Source organism: Eschscholzia californica, unplaced genomic scaffold (assembly GCF_041429995.1).
Source record: "Eschscholzia californica isolate CP2 unplaced genomic scaffold, dmEscCali1.0.p SCAF_1, whole genome shotgun sequence".
In the NCBI taxonomy this organism is placed as follows: Eukaryota; Viridiplantae; Streptophyta; class Magnoliopsida; order Ranunculales; family Papaveraceae; genus Eschscholzia; species Eschscholzia californica.
In genome coordinates, this window is record NW_028238198.1 from 30,723,336 (window position 1) to 30,736,165 (window position 12,830).

The 12,830-nt window shown below is 34.2% G+C and overlaps 1 protein-coding gene across 1 annotated transcript; it reads right to left on the reverse strand.

Annotated features, from left to right (window-relative positions):
• Positions 1-873: 873 nt before the first annotated feature.
• LOC147565988 (uncharacterized) lies at positions 874-5,310 on the reverse strand. Its single transcript, XM_086652444.1, has 2 exons — positions 4,421-5,310; positions 874-1,846 (listed from the first exon to the last, which is right to left on the reverse strand). Exons 1-2 carry the CDS (start codon positions 5,045-5,047, stop codon positions 1,073-1,075), a joined length of 1,401 nt encoding a protein of 466 aa, XP_086508570.1. The 5' UTR covers positions 5,048-5,310; the 3' UTR covers positions 874-1,072.
• Positions 5,311-12,830: the final 7,520 nt, after the last annotated feature.

Genomic DNA, 12,830 nt, shown 5'->3' on the forward strand with positions numbered 1-12,830 from the left:
TGAAATAAAGAGTTGATTTGAATAACTTTAAAAATAATGAAAGTTTAAAAACAAAACAACCAAATCGTATGGATACAGGATTTAGAAAGAGAAAGATGAGACACATTTTCAAAAAGGAAAAAAAAGAAACACGTACTGAAACTCACTAGATATACCAAAATTGAAAAATTACTTTTACACTTATTACTTATGCTCCAACAACAACCTAGATAAGTAATGCTCAGCACAACCTAGACTCATAGAAGTCTAATTCTAAGAGCATCTCGAATGGGGCACTCTAACAAACACTCTAAAAATTTAGTTGTCAAGTGTCAGTGGAGATTTTTTTTCCTATGTGTTAATATAGAGACACTCAAAATTTATTTGGTCTCTAATGGAGATCTCTAAAATCTCTCTACTTAATACACATGTCACTCTTAAATTGAATATGGAAAAAGTAATTGAAAAGAAAAGGTTTCTATTGATTTAAATTTTAAAGTGACAAGAGTCTCAAAGAGACACTCTAGTTTTAGAGTTTCTTTTTCTAGACACTCCATAATAAATGTGCCACCTCATAATAGAGTGTCTAACAAAGTGTCTCGTTGGAGATAGTTTTTTAGCAAAAACTCAAAAAAGTCATATGTGGCACTCTAAGTGTTAGAGTGTCCCATTTGAGATGCTCTAAAGAAAAAATTTCCTTTTAACTTTATTTTGACAAGATTGTATAAACGTTCAAACAACTCAATTGAGCAAGAATTCATAGTATCGATCCTTCTTTGAAAATTTATGTTACTCTCCATTCTCTTTTTCTAAACGCTCTAGTAAAATAATTAGAGTACAAGTCTTACTCTACATAATTACTAATTTGAGTGTTTAGGTGTTTAGGTGTCTAGGTTTTAGAGTCCACTTGCATAGACCAAGTCAAGAAGGTAAATTTAACTACATGATCTTGGGGACAGCAAAAAATTGCCCCATGTATACATTTTCCTCCTTTCAATTTTTCCAAACATTCCTATGAATGAAAATGAATTGCTTTTCAAGATCCCCTTTTCGTCTAGCAACTAGTATATTCTGTATACACTACTAAAGATCTTTATTTCTGTCCTAAACCGAGTCGACACATTTCATTAGCAGGCGGACTATCCCAATTAACTGTCCGTCTTTTCATCTCCTCAAAATCCTTCATGCACTTACCCAACTTCAACGATTTGATTCGTTTTCTAATCTCAGCACCTTTCTTCCCTGCGACTTGGTCGAAATCCTTCTCCCACCCAGGTTCCCAATCAGTATGAGCGTCACAGAGTTGAAGCGTTCCATTTCCCCAATTAGTCCAACTCCAACCTTTCTCAAGTATCCCCATAATATCAGCCACACAAGGCCCTATGCAGACAGGTTTGCATGGTCTGCATTTGGCCCCACTGAGTGGACCAGGACTCGACATTGCTGCAACCGGGACACCAAACCGAGTTGGGGGAAACTCGTAGTTCCTATCACTAACAATGCAGAATGGGAGCCGATTTGTTGAGTATTCAACACCTTGGGTTGTGAGTTGAGCTCTGAATGATGTCTCCGAGTTGAGTTGACGAAAATTAGCCAAGTCAAGTTGAGGTATGAGTGAGAGTCGGGAAAGAGCGATTTCTGAAGTGTTGAGATTACCGATTCCAAGTCGATCATTTAGTCCACCATAACTCGAACCAGGTGGGACAAGGTACTGATCTGGTATGAAATTATCCGGGTCTAGTGGTGCTGTCCAGTATCCATCCACTCGGGTTCGGACTATCCAGTTGTAGGTGAAGTTGTTTTGAGTTTGGTAAGCTTTTATCATTGTTAGACAACCTTCTACAAGGTTGAAGTATTGAAGTAAACCCTGCAAAAAGAATATCACAAGACCCATTGTTACTCCTTCAACTCAATTTAAAATTTAAAATAGATAATATGGTATTCTAGTGCTTAGAGAATATTTTCTTATGGGAAATTTCAATCGAACGAATTCTTTCGAGATCTTGAAAGTCTGTCCAATACTCCAATGGACAACCATTGACATTAGTAAAATATTTTCTTTGTAGATCTATCACGTCTTTGATATGAAGAATAGAAAAATCTTCTTGTGTTTACCAACATTTTAACAAGTTCAACATCTGTTAAAATATTCACTATTTGTAAATTGTAATGACAATTCAAACAAGTCTGAAGTAGTTATTCAAAGAAAACCTAGTTACCAAACACTCGTTCAACAACAATTTAAGATAAACCTTCGTAACAAATTAAAATTTTCATCTTAGTTCTAAAGATTGATAGTTTGGCCGTATTTAATTTGTCCATGTTCAAACTAATACAATTGACAATGAATATAGAATGAGCTAGAATGTTTCCTTACAAGAGTATCTTTTGAAAGTTTGAGACTATTCTCAACAAATTAAAAATGCTAAATAGCTCGGGAAAAAGGGAGTTCAACCACAACGTGAAGTTTATGTGTTTGGCACACGGCACATCAACTTCAGACTGTGAAGGACCCCCTTCTTTGGACCATTTAGAACTGCTCCTATTCTCGCTTGGGGATCACACTACAACTTTGCACTTCGACCTAGCTAGACTAATAAATATAATCAATCTACCAAGAAATAATGGTCGTTATTATTTTTAGTACCATTTCTGCTAATAGTTTTTCCAGAGGTGATGTTATGCCCGGCCAAGTATCCGGCCTGCCAGAGTACATTCACTCACTAGATCTGGTGCGTCTAAGTACCCTGGCCGAGATTCGGCAGGGATGTTGGCCGGGCTTTTCATAATTTCCCATAGTTTTATGCATGATCAAAATAAAGAAGGAAGAGTTCCTTGTACGGCTATTTATTTCTTGAAAAGAAAAACTTGTGGGGGTAAAAGAATGACTTTAAAGCTAAGATAACTAACTAACAAGTAAAGTGCAAGCTAGTTAACTTCAATTAAAAGGGTAAACAAATCATAAGAAGTTGGGATTTTCAGCTACTACCTACCTATACTTTTAGATCTCTTTTTTCTCTTTGAAGTTAGAATTATTGGTTGGTAAGTGACTTTTTAAATATCTTAAAAGTATAAAACACAAGCAATACTGATTGGCCCCGTTTTTCCCAAAAGGAAAAGGAATCCCACCCCAACTAGAAGCAGATGTCCGGCACCTATTGGCTGGGCCATTTCTTTTTAAACATCACGACCAATGAGGACCGTCCACATCAGCTTTGTGTGGTTGACCTCATTTTTGAGGCCATCTAGTATTTTTCATTAGTGTCAATATATGCTTCAATTCATCTCTCTATTCAACCGCTTCCACGGGACCACACAATCTTCACGTTTCTCTCACTAGAAAAATGTGCAAGTCACCACTTATGTTGAACAGGATTAAGAGATTTCATTATAAAATTTATAAGCTTTTCTTAATTCTTAAACATGCCATCAAGTTACTTGTGTTTCTTAGGTGGAATTCAGAAAAATTAGATGAACTAACTGATTAACATGAAAAATAATACTACAGTATTAACTAACAATACTAATATTTATTGAGATAACTGATTACGATTTTAGGTGGAATTCGGAAAGTTTGTTATAATTTTCTATTACAATTATCACAAACTTTGTATTTAGTTGTATCTGAATGTTCTACTAGTATTTAATGTGACAACTGATTACGATTTTAAGAATTTCAAAATATTTATTTTTGTCTAACTATTTTTAATATCCAACTGATTTAAGTCCAAGTTACACATGAAAAGACATTGTTTGAGGAAACCTGAAAATAGTTTCCAAGGATACTTTTCTATTACCAAGACTAGTCAAATATATAGATGATTCAGTTTTATATAATGAGAAAAAATAAACTATACTATTTTATTTAGTTATGGAGTATATTTATTTTCCTAGTCTTTTCCATCATTTATTTAATGATAACGAGGTAAAGTGGGCAACAAAACTTATCATTTTCGTAGTCTTACTCACTACGAGTCGATTTTTAAATTAGCGGAACTTTTAGACAATTAAATTGTATAGTCTATCAGAATGTTTGTTTAATCTCCGTAATTTATAGATGAAATTGGGCCACAGACTCTCTTAGCACCTCACGGATTGAGGCAGTCTAAAGGTAATCAAACTTGGCGTAAGCCATGCCAGGCTTGAACAACACGGATTAGCCCAGTCCGCGACTCAGGAGAGTTTGAAGAGAGAGGTGGACTAACAGCTAAAGGACGGGCGTCTTTAGACACCCATTCTAATTCAAGCATGTTCTAAATGAAACAGTAAGCAGTAAATGTGATTGTGTGAACGTAACAGAATTCTAACGTACGCTCTGATCGTAATAACAACACTAAGCATGCACTGGTAGCCGTTTTTCTAACTGACAATAATCATTCCTCCTTCATGCATATTTTCTAGAGAGAGAAAGAGTTTTAGAGAGAGAAAGAGAAAAAAAAACCTGGATCCCATTGGGCGAGTTGCGAGAAGTAAGGACACGAAGCTGTGACTCAGTTTCATTCATCTTTTTAGGTTTAAAAATACGAACCGAAGCGATTCTTGGTGCGATTTTCAAGAGTGAGAATTTGAATGAATCTCGATCTAAAGGACTATGTAAAAAAAGATCTGAATTAGGGTAAACTTTTAGAACATTCTCCACAATTGACGGTCCTGTTAATTCGAATCTCCTCGCTCCACCAACAAGACAAACAGCGATTCTTGAACGAATCAACTCATCTTTCTTCTTCTGTTTCCTCCACCGATTCAATTCCGATTCATCTGGAACTTTAGCAGAAGCAGGAGGTGGTGGTTGATTTATCAACGATGAATTGATCAGAAGATTAGTATTGTTGTTTGATGATGATAAAGATTTAGGGATTCGATGTGAAGAAAGGAAGTTTCTGAAAGGAGCAAAACTAGAAAAAGAATTGTTCGTCGTGAAGGTTGTAGCAATGGAAGAAAGAGAGAGAAAAACGAGAAATGAAATTGAAGGAAGAATCAAAACAAGAAGACGCCAATCTAGGTTTTTCACTGATGATCTTGTAAAATACATTGCTTTATTGTTGAATTCCTTAAATTTTAACAACATCGTTAAAATTATCTTCTCCTTGTTGTTCTAGTTGGATAGGGTTTCTCCCATAAATCGGATGAACCACACAATCAGAACGTTCTTCTTAGTTTCTCTCTCTAAAAACTTATTTGTTTCTCTCTCTCTCTAACACTTGTTTCGTTTGCGTTTGTTTGGTGGGAAAATAAAGAACAAACTTTGCGTGAAGATCATGAAATAGTGGATGTTTAAATACCTTTTAATCCAATTTTCGAAACGGGTAAAAAAATAATGAATTTGCAGTTAATTAGAAATTTGATTTGGTAAATCTGGATTGTTATAATGTTTTGATACGTTATTTTCACAAGACTCTCAATCAAGGGTTAAGATTTTTTCTGTTTACATATTATCCCTTGCCATTTGATAAACAGCACACGATGAGCGAAACTCAATTTAGCAAATTAATTTTGAATGGGGTAATAGACAATTAATTTAAGGTAATAAATTTAGGTTAGGGAAATTTATGAGTGCAAAGATATATTTGAAAGTTATGTAGAACATCTTTTTGGAAGCCTTTATGGCAATTTATGGAAGAATTGACAGAGATTTTTGTTTCTATGATATAGAGATACATTGTCATACCTTTGGTATAGGAAGAGCAGTTTTTAGCAAAGGTAGTGCATTAGAAAGGGAGAGCACTCTTTTTAGAATAGGGAGGGATAACCACTTTTTCTAAAATATCCCTATTTAGTGTTTGGTCCCTCCCCCTCAATCTAGTTTTCGACCAAAAGAGAGAGGAGAGAAAGAGAAGTTGTTCAACCAAAAGGCGATTGGTAAAGGGAGCTGGAAGTTGTTGTTGGGGAGCTATTATGGGTAGGGAGCTATAAAGATAGTAAGGGGAGATAAGACTTTTAGATTATTATTTTAAAGACCTTTAATGTTACGGATTTTAAATGTGAAACTCATAATTTGAAGGACTCAAGTGTAATATAGTCAAATATCTCAGAAATAACAAAAAGAAAAACGCTTTCTTCCTCTTTCACTCGTTCTCTCTTCTGAATTCGAATCTCCTAAATATCCTTCTTGCAATCTTTTTCCTTCGTCAACTACAAATTTATGGCGACTTCTACCCAAGTATTTTCCCCAATAAAGAAGACTTCAACCAAAATCGATAAACTATTTTACTTTTTTATAAATAGAGAAATTTCACAAATAGATAAACTATTTGATTTTTTTCCCTGACCTGGGGGGAAATTTTACAAAAATTTCCCTAGGGAAATTGTTGAACGAACAGAAATAGTTTGCCTCTTTTTGGGCAAATTTTTAAAGTTGAAGGAAAAAAGAGAAATAAAATTTAACCAAAAATATTTGTCTTGCGAATTCCTTACATCTTGAGAGAGATCTTCATCTATACTAACACTGTTTGATTGGGTTGGTGGTTGGTGGTTCGATTGAAAAATATATTTTTCCTCCATTAAAGAAGCAACATCATAAATATCTTGCAATATTGGTAATGGTTGTTTTGTAATCTTGATTGTGGAGAAGAAAAGAGAGGTATTGTTGTTGAAATATTTAGGGTTTAAGAAAAAATAGGAAAGAAAAGAAAAATTACTATTACAATTTTTTAGTTGTAACTATTTTTTTTAATCCCTCTCTAATTCATTATTTAATTTCAAATCCGGAAAAATAGCTCCTAATACTAAATTGGTATGGGGAGCTGTAATACAAAAAACTGGTTTTGCACTACAGCTCCCCAACAACAATTTCCAGCTCCCCCAACCAAAACCCTTGATGAGAGAGAGAGAGAGAGAGAGAAGTTGTTCTTCATTATAAATGTCTTTGTTGAAGTCGATGTCTTCGTTTAAGTCGATGTCCTCGTTTAAGTCGATGTCCTCGTTTAAGTCGATGTCCTCGTTTAAGTCGATGTCTACGTTTAAGTCAAAGGATTTTCCTTTCTTGATAGGTTGCCTCCTTCTTCATTAACGGTGGTTCCTCATCCATGAGATCTTGAAGCATCATTAAAAGCTCGAAACTAAGACTATAGTGATGGTAAACATTGCAAGTTTTTTAATACTAATGGTGATGGTGATAGTAGTGACGATATTAGGGTTTTGGTTGTTTATGTGAGAGAAACTACATGTGAAGAAAATACTAGATTTATTATTAATTTTTATCTAAACCCTTTTATTTTAGCACAATTTATTAAGAGATCCTTATAACGCCCTCCTTAACCTAATTTGGTAAAGGAAGAGCAAATACGTAAATTGATCTTTCTAACGCACTGCCTTTACTAAATAGTGCTCTTCCTATACCAAAAGCCATATTAAATAGGACCGGCACTAACCTTACATTCCTCTCATTGACTATGTAAGAGCATCTCCAATTCATTCTATTTGTGAGTTCTAATTGAGATTCTAGAAATATATTGTCCTCTTGAAATATCTCTGCTCCACCCTCGACACATCATTTTTGAGATATTAGTACTTTTTTTTTTTGGAGAGTCGATTACGATCTACGTTAGTCGTTACATTTGGCATTGATACATTATAGATGTGATAAGCTCGATAATCGCCCACTCAAACTCAAACAAGACCGAGCCTATAGCTCAACTAGACAATGGCCTAAAGACTACATTATTTATACCCTAATAATCCCAATTCAAATAACCAAATATTCCGCCTTCTTTGGTGGTTTGAACCTGGGACTTCCAGGATTTTCCGGAGTTTATGTCAACACCTTGGAACCACTTGGGCTACCAACTGTTGACTGAATTTTGCATTGGAGATCCTTTAAAAAAAATAAGTATCTTTTAAATAAAAATTTGGTAGATAGTAATTAAGTTAAAAAATAAGTATTTTCTAAATAAAAATAAGTATGAGTTTGATTTTGTGTGTTAAGTGTTTTATTTTCGTTTTTCACCATATATTTAAAGGGTTCCACATTTTCTTCCATACTCGTTAATTTTTCCAATATAAGTTGTTTGATAAATTATAACTGTCACACAAAAAAAAATTACAAAAAGAAGAAAAGACTTTGTATTGTTAATTTGTTATATGCTGCTACTACAACCCCGATTAAATACTATAATGGTGGTCTTTTTCTAGTTTAGGTGGTGTGTTGATTGGTCAAAATTTTAATTGAAAATGCTATTTGGTCTATTTCTTTTGATTTGAGATATGGGAAGATGATGTGACAAAAGAATTACTCTCTAAAACCTTCAACACGGTATACTTGTCTTAAGTGTTCGGTCCACAAATAAAGTGTAATTTGTGGACAAATAAGACTAACATCTTGATACTTGGTCTAACTTTTGTGCCCGGACTATGATCCCACTTGAAGATGGCGTCACATGTTTGAAATGGACTATGGACACGCCGCGTAAGAAAAAGTTAGTCTCTAAGACCCTTCCATCCATGCTATTTTGTGGGGTTACAACGTTCCAATTGAACTCAAATTCACCTATGAACCGATTCAAACTGGACAGAACTTTCAAGATAATATACTTTTTCAGAGTGTCCGTAAAAAGGACACACACCCCAAATTAAGTGAGATTTCTCCACAAATAGGACTTATATCTTGCTCTCCCTTTATTTAGTAAGACGAGATGGGCTATTGTGAAACATGCCTACTTGAACGGCGTTACAACGAAGTGCATATCTGCGGAATTTCACTTTGTAGTACTTCTAGTAAAATAAAATGGTTAAATAAACAAAGCTTCTCGAGTAGAAAACATATTCCAAGGGGTTGGGTATCACTCTCATCAAAAAAAAAAGGGGTTGGGTATCACACATTCCAACCACATCAAATAAGTTTACATCCATATGTCTTCTTCAGACTTCAGTTACCAGTTTGAGTACCATGGCCGAGCATTTAGAAGTGCACTTACAAAATTTAATGGGTAATCTTGGTTTGACAATGTTAAAAAAATTAACAGAAACTGTTCCCACACAAACATAATAAATGACAAATGGAAATGTTTAAACTGTAAAAATAAAATTGATTTGTATAAAGCGAAATAGCGGTGTACAAAAGGTGTTTTTTAAAATAACGGGATTACATGAATTAGTAGACAATCATACACTATTGTTTTTGAATTTTGACACATAACAAAGGATTAAATAGGTTCATAACTGGCACAGTACTGATTTAATCACATTCACAGTAAAGACCATACAAACTACATTACATGTCATTGTATCTTTGATAACACAATTTCAATAAATCATGGATTTCAACGTCTTTTGAAAATCGATCATGTCCCGAATTGAGAGAGTGATTGTCCAACCATTGCACCAAAGTCGTACTGTGCCAACGAATGTCCAATCATTGCCTTTTCCCATCATATGTATAACAAATGTGAGATATGATGAAATGTTCGTCACATATGTATAACAAATGTGACATATGATCAACAATATAATACCTGATATTCTCAAGGACTCGACAAAGCTGAGCTAGATTCAATTTTCCTATGACGTGTATCGAGAAACGCTAATGGTGTTGCGCACAACTTGGTGAAAACTGGTATTAAATCAAACCCATATAAACAATGGGGTGAGTCCGAAATACCACCTGGCGTTGTTGGTCTCTTAATTTCCGAAAAAAGGGAATTCAAATGGTTAATAATAGACAAAAGCCAATTTTCATTAAGTTACATTTATATTATCTATATAATAAAACGGAAGGGAAAACACTTACTGTGACAAACATCCTTTTTTGATAAAAGATATTGTCTGGAAGCCCTTCCCAAATTTCAAATATATTCCTTCCTAGAATAAAATTACCTATTTAAAAAAATAACCATAGCATTCTTAGAAATAAAATAACTAATTTAAGTAAAAAAAAGTGAAACAAAATAAATTATAAGGGGTTAGAAAAAAAGAAATTAAAATCCATCACTCTCAACAAAATAACTGATTTAAGAAAAAAAAATTTAGAAGAGATAAAAGAAGAAGTTTAAACGAAAAATATGTAAGCACAAGAGTTCTATAAAAATTTCGTCTAGAGGCACGGACTATAACCTAGTGTATATATTTATACTAGAAAACGATAATAATATTAACATATAAATTATTCTATATAACTTATACCGTTTATTCTTCAACATCAAATTTCGTGATTACTTGTAAAGCCCTAAAATTTAAAGTGCAATAGTTAGCCTTGATATTTTTCCTTTCTAGTTGGTTAGGGTTTCTCCCATAAATCGGATGAACCAGACAATCAGAACGTTCTTCTTAGTTTCTCTCTCTAAAAACTTATTTGTTTTTCTCTCTAACACTTGTTTCGTTTGCGTTTGTTTGGTGGGAAAATAAAGAACAAACTTTGCGTGAAGATCATGATATAGTGGATGTTTAAATACCTTTTAATCCAATTTTCGAAACTTTAAAAAAATAAGGGTTTTTTGAGCTTATCCCCTCATCACTAATTGGTAATTGAGTTTACCCCCTTCGATAATGAGTAATTGAGTTTACCTCCTTGGATTTACAATTTTTGACAAAAACACAAAGGTTGTGTTTGACGTACGTGAAATAAATGTGACTACCAAGAACAATTATCCTTCAATATGATTTCCCGTAGTTATTGCACCTTACTTTTATTGTTTGATTTGGTCGGTAATAAAATTAGTAAAGATTGATTGTGGTTGTAATTTGTGATTTGATCATCCCATGCCAAACATGTCCTTAGTAGTTTTGCTAAAAATACTAAATTCAAGGGGGTAAACTCAATTACTAATTACTGAAGGGGGTAAGCTCAATTACTGATTAGTTTTGGGGGGGGGGGGGGGGGGGGGTTAGGCCAAAAAAACCCAAAAAAATAATGAATTTGCAGTTAATTAGAAATTTGATTTGGTATCAGTAATGCTGTTTGGAGTGAATGGGTCGTAGGCCGTAGCGACTGAAAAGCGACCAAATGATAGGTCGACACGTGGCAGAGAAAACTTCAAAACACGTGCTTCTCTCTGCTTTTAAAATCTTATATTTCGATCTCTTATTTATCCGCTTTTAGCTTCAAATCCCTCTGCTAAAAAATGATCTGGACCGTTGATGTTTTCAACGGTTCAGATCATATTACAAAAGTAGAGAGAATCCATCCCCAAACAGATCCCGCCCTTCTCTCTCAGCAGTCAACACAACCCACAAAACATATCGCTCTCTCTTCTCTCTCTCTCTCAAAAATCTCAAATACAAGAATCAACCCGTTGGTGTCCAAGATTTAAGGCAATTGTCTAAAGGTCACTATAAACCTAGAAAACAGCACACAAAATTTATAAGTAAAAGTAGATGTTTGAAATGATGTGCATCCTATATGAATTTTGTGTTCTATCTTGAGAGAGAAATTGATGAGGGATAATAATGGAGTCAAAAGTAGTTGCAGGTTGGCTCTTCACCACTGAAAGAAATAAGAATATCTTGTGAACCTTCTATCTCTTGATTTTTTCCTACACCTCTTTCTCTCTCTTTCAGAAGTAATCTTCCAATCTCTTTTTCAAATCCTAATTAGTATTTTTTAGAGAGACAGAGACAAAGGGGTTTTTTCTCCTAACCCTGACAAAAAATCGAGCCAAGGAGGGTGAGATCTGAGATCTGTTTGGGGTGTGGATTCTCTCTACTTATTGGGTATGATCTGGACCATTAAAATACCAACGGTCCAGATCAAATTTTAGCGGAGGGACCTGAAGTTAAAAGTGGACAAATGAAGGATCGAAATATAAGATTTTAGAAGCGGGGAGAAGCACGTGTTTTGAAGTTTTCTCTGCCACATGTCGACCTATCATTCGGTCGCTTTTCAGTCGCTATGGCCCAATCGCCCCAAACAACACTACTGTAATAGACAATTAATATAAGGGAAGAAATTTAGGTTGAGAAATTTATGAGTGAAAAGGTATATTTGAAAGTTATATAGGACATCTTTTTGGAAGCCTTTATGGCAATTTATGGAAGAATTGACAGAGATTTTTGTTTCTATGATATAAAGATACATTGTCATACCTATATTAAATAGGACCGGCACTAACCTTACATTCCTCTCATTGACTATGTAAGAGCATCTCCACTGCAAAAAAAAAAAAAAAAAAAAGTCTCTCTTCATCCTATTTGTGAGTTCTAATTGAGAGCATCTCCAATGCAAAACTTAAAAAAAAAACCCTATTCATCGTAAGTGTCAAGTTACAATTGAGATTCTCACTCCTAGTAGTGAAGATAGAGAGATCCTCAATTTTTTGTGGCAACAATGTAAAATTCTATACTTATCTTATTTACTTACGTGACGTGGTTATTTTTGTAAGTAAATAATTAGTTATTTATAAAATATATCTATACTTACGTGACGTGGTTATTTTTGTAAGTAAATAATTAGTTATTTATAAAATATACTGTAGAAGACCCGATTTTTATTGGTCGAAGATCAAATATTTAGAACATCTGCAATGCAAAACTCAATCTTAGAAATTTGGAGTGCCACATAGGATTTTCTAAGTTTTCCTTAAAAAATCATCTCCAATGCAAAACTCAACTAAGAACTCAAAGATGATGTGTCGATGGTGGAATAGAGATATCCAAGAGGACACTTCAGAAATAGAGTGTCATCTTGAGATATCTCTAATTGTCCAATGATGGGCCTAAAAATAGGTCTATTCCCGCAAGTATACGGGGTCAAGTTATAGTATTGAAAATAAGATCGAGTATCGTCCCAAGGGATAAGTAGGTAACTTCGGATATTGACGGCGAGTTTAGCCCAATAATCCAAATGTCAATAGCTAACTTAGACTACACACACACCCCACATAAAATTGATGATTGATTTGGAAGAAGTAAGAAAACAAATA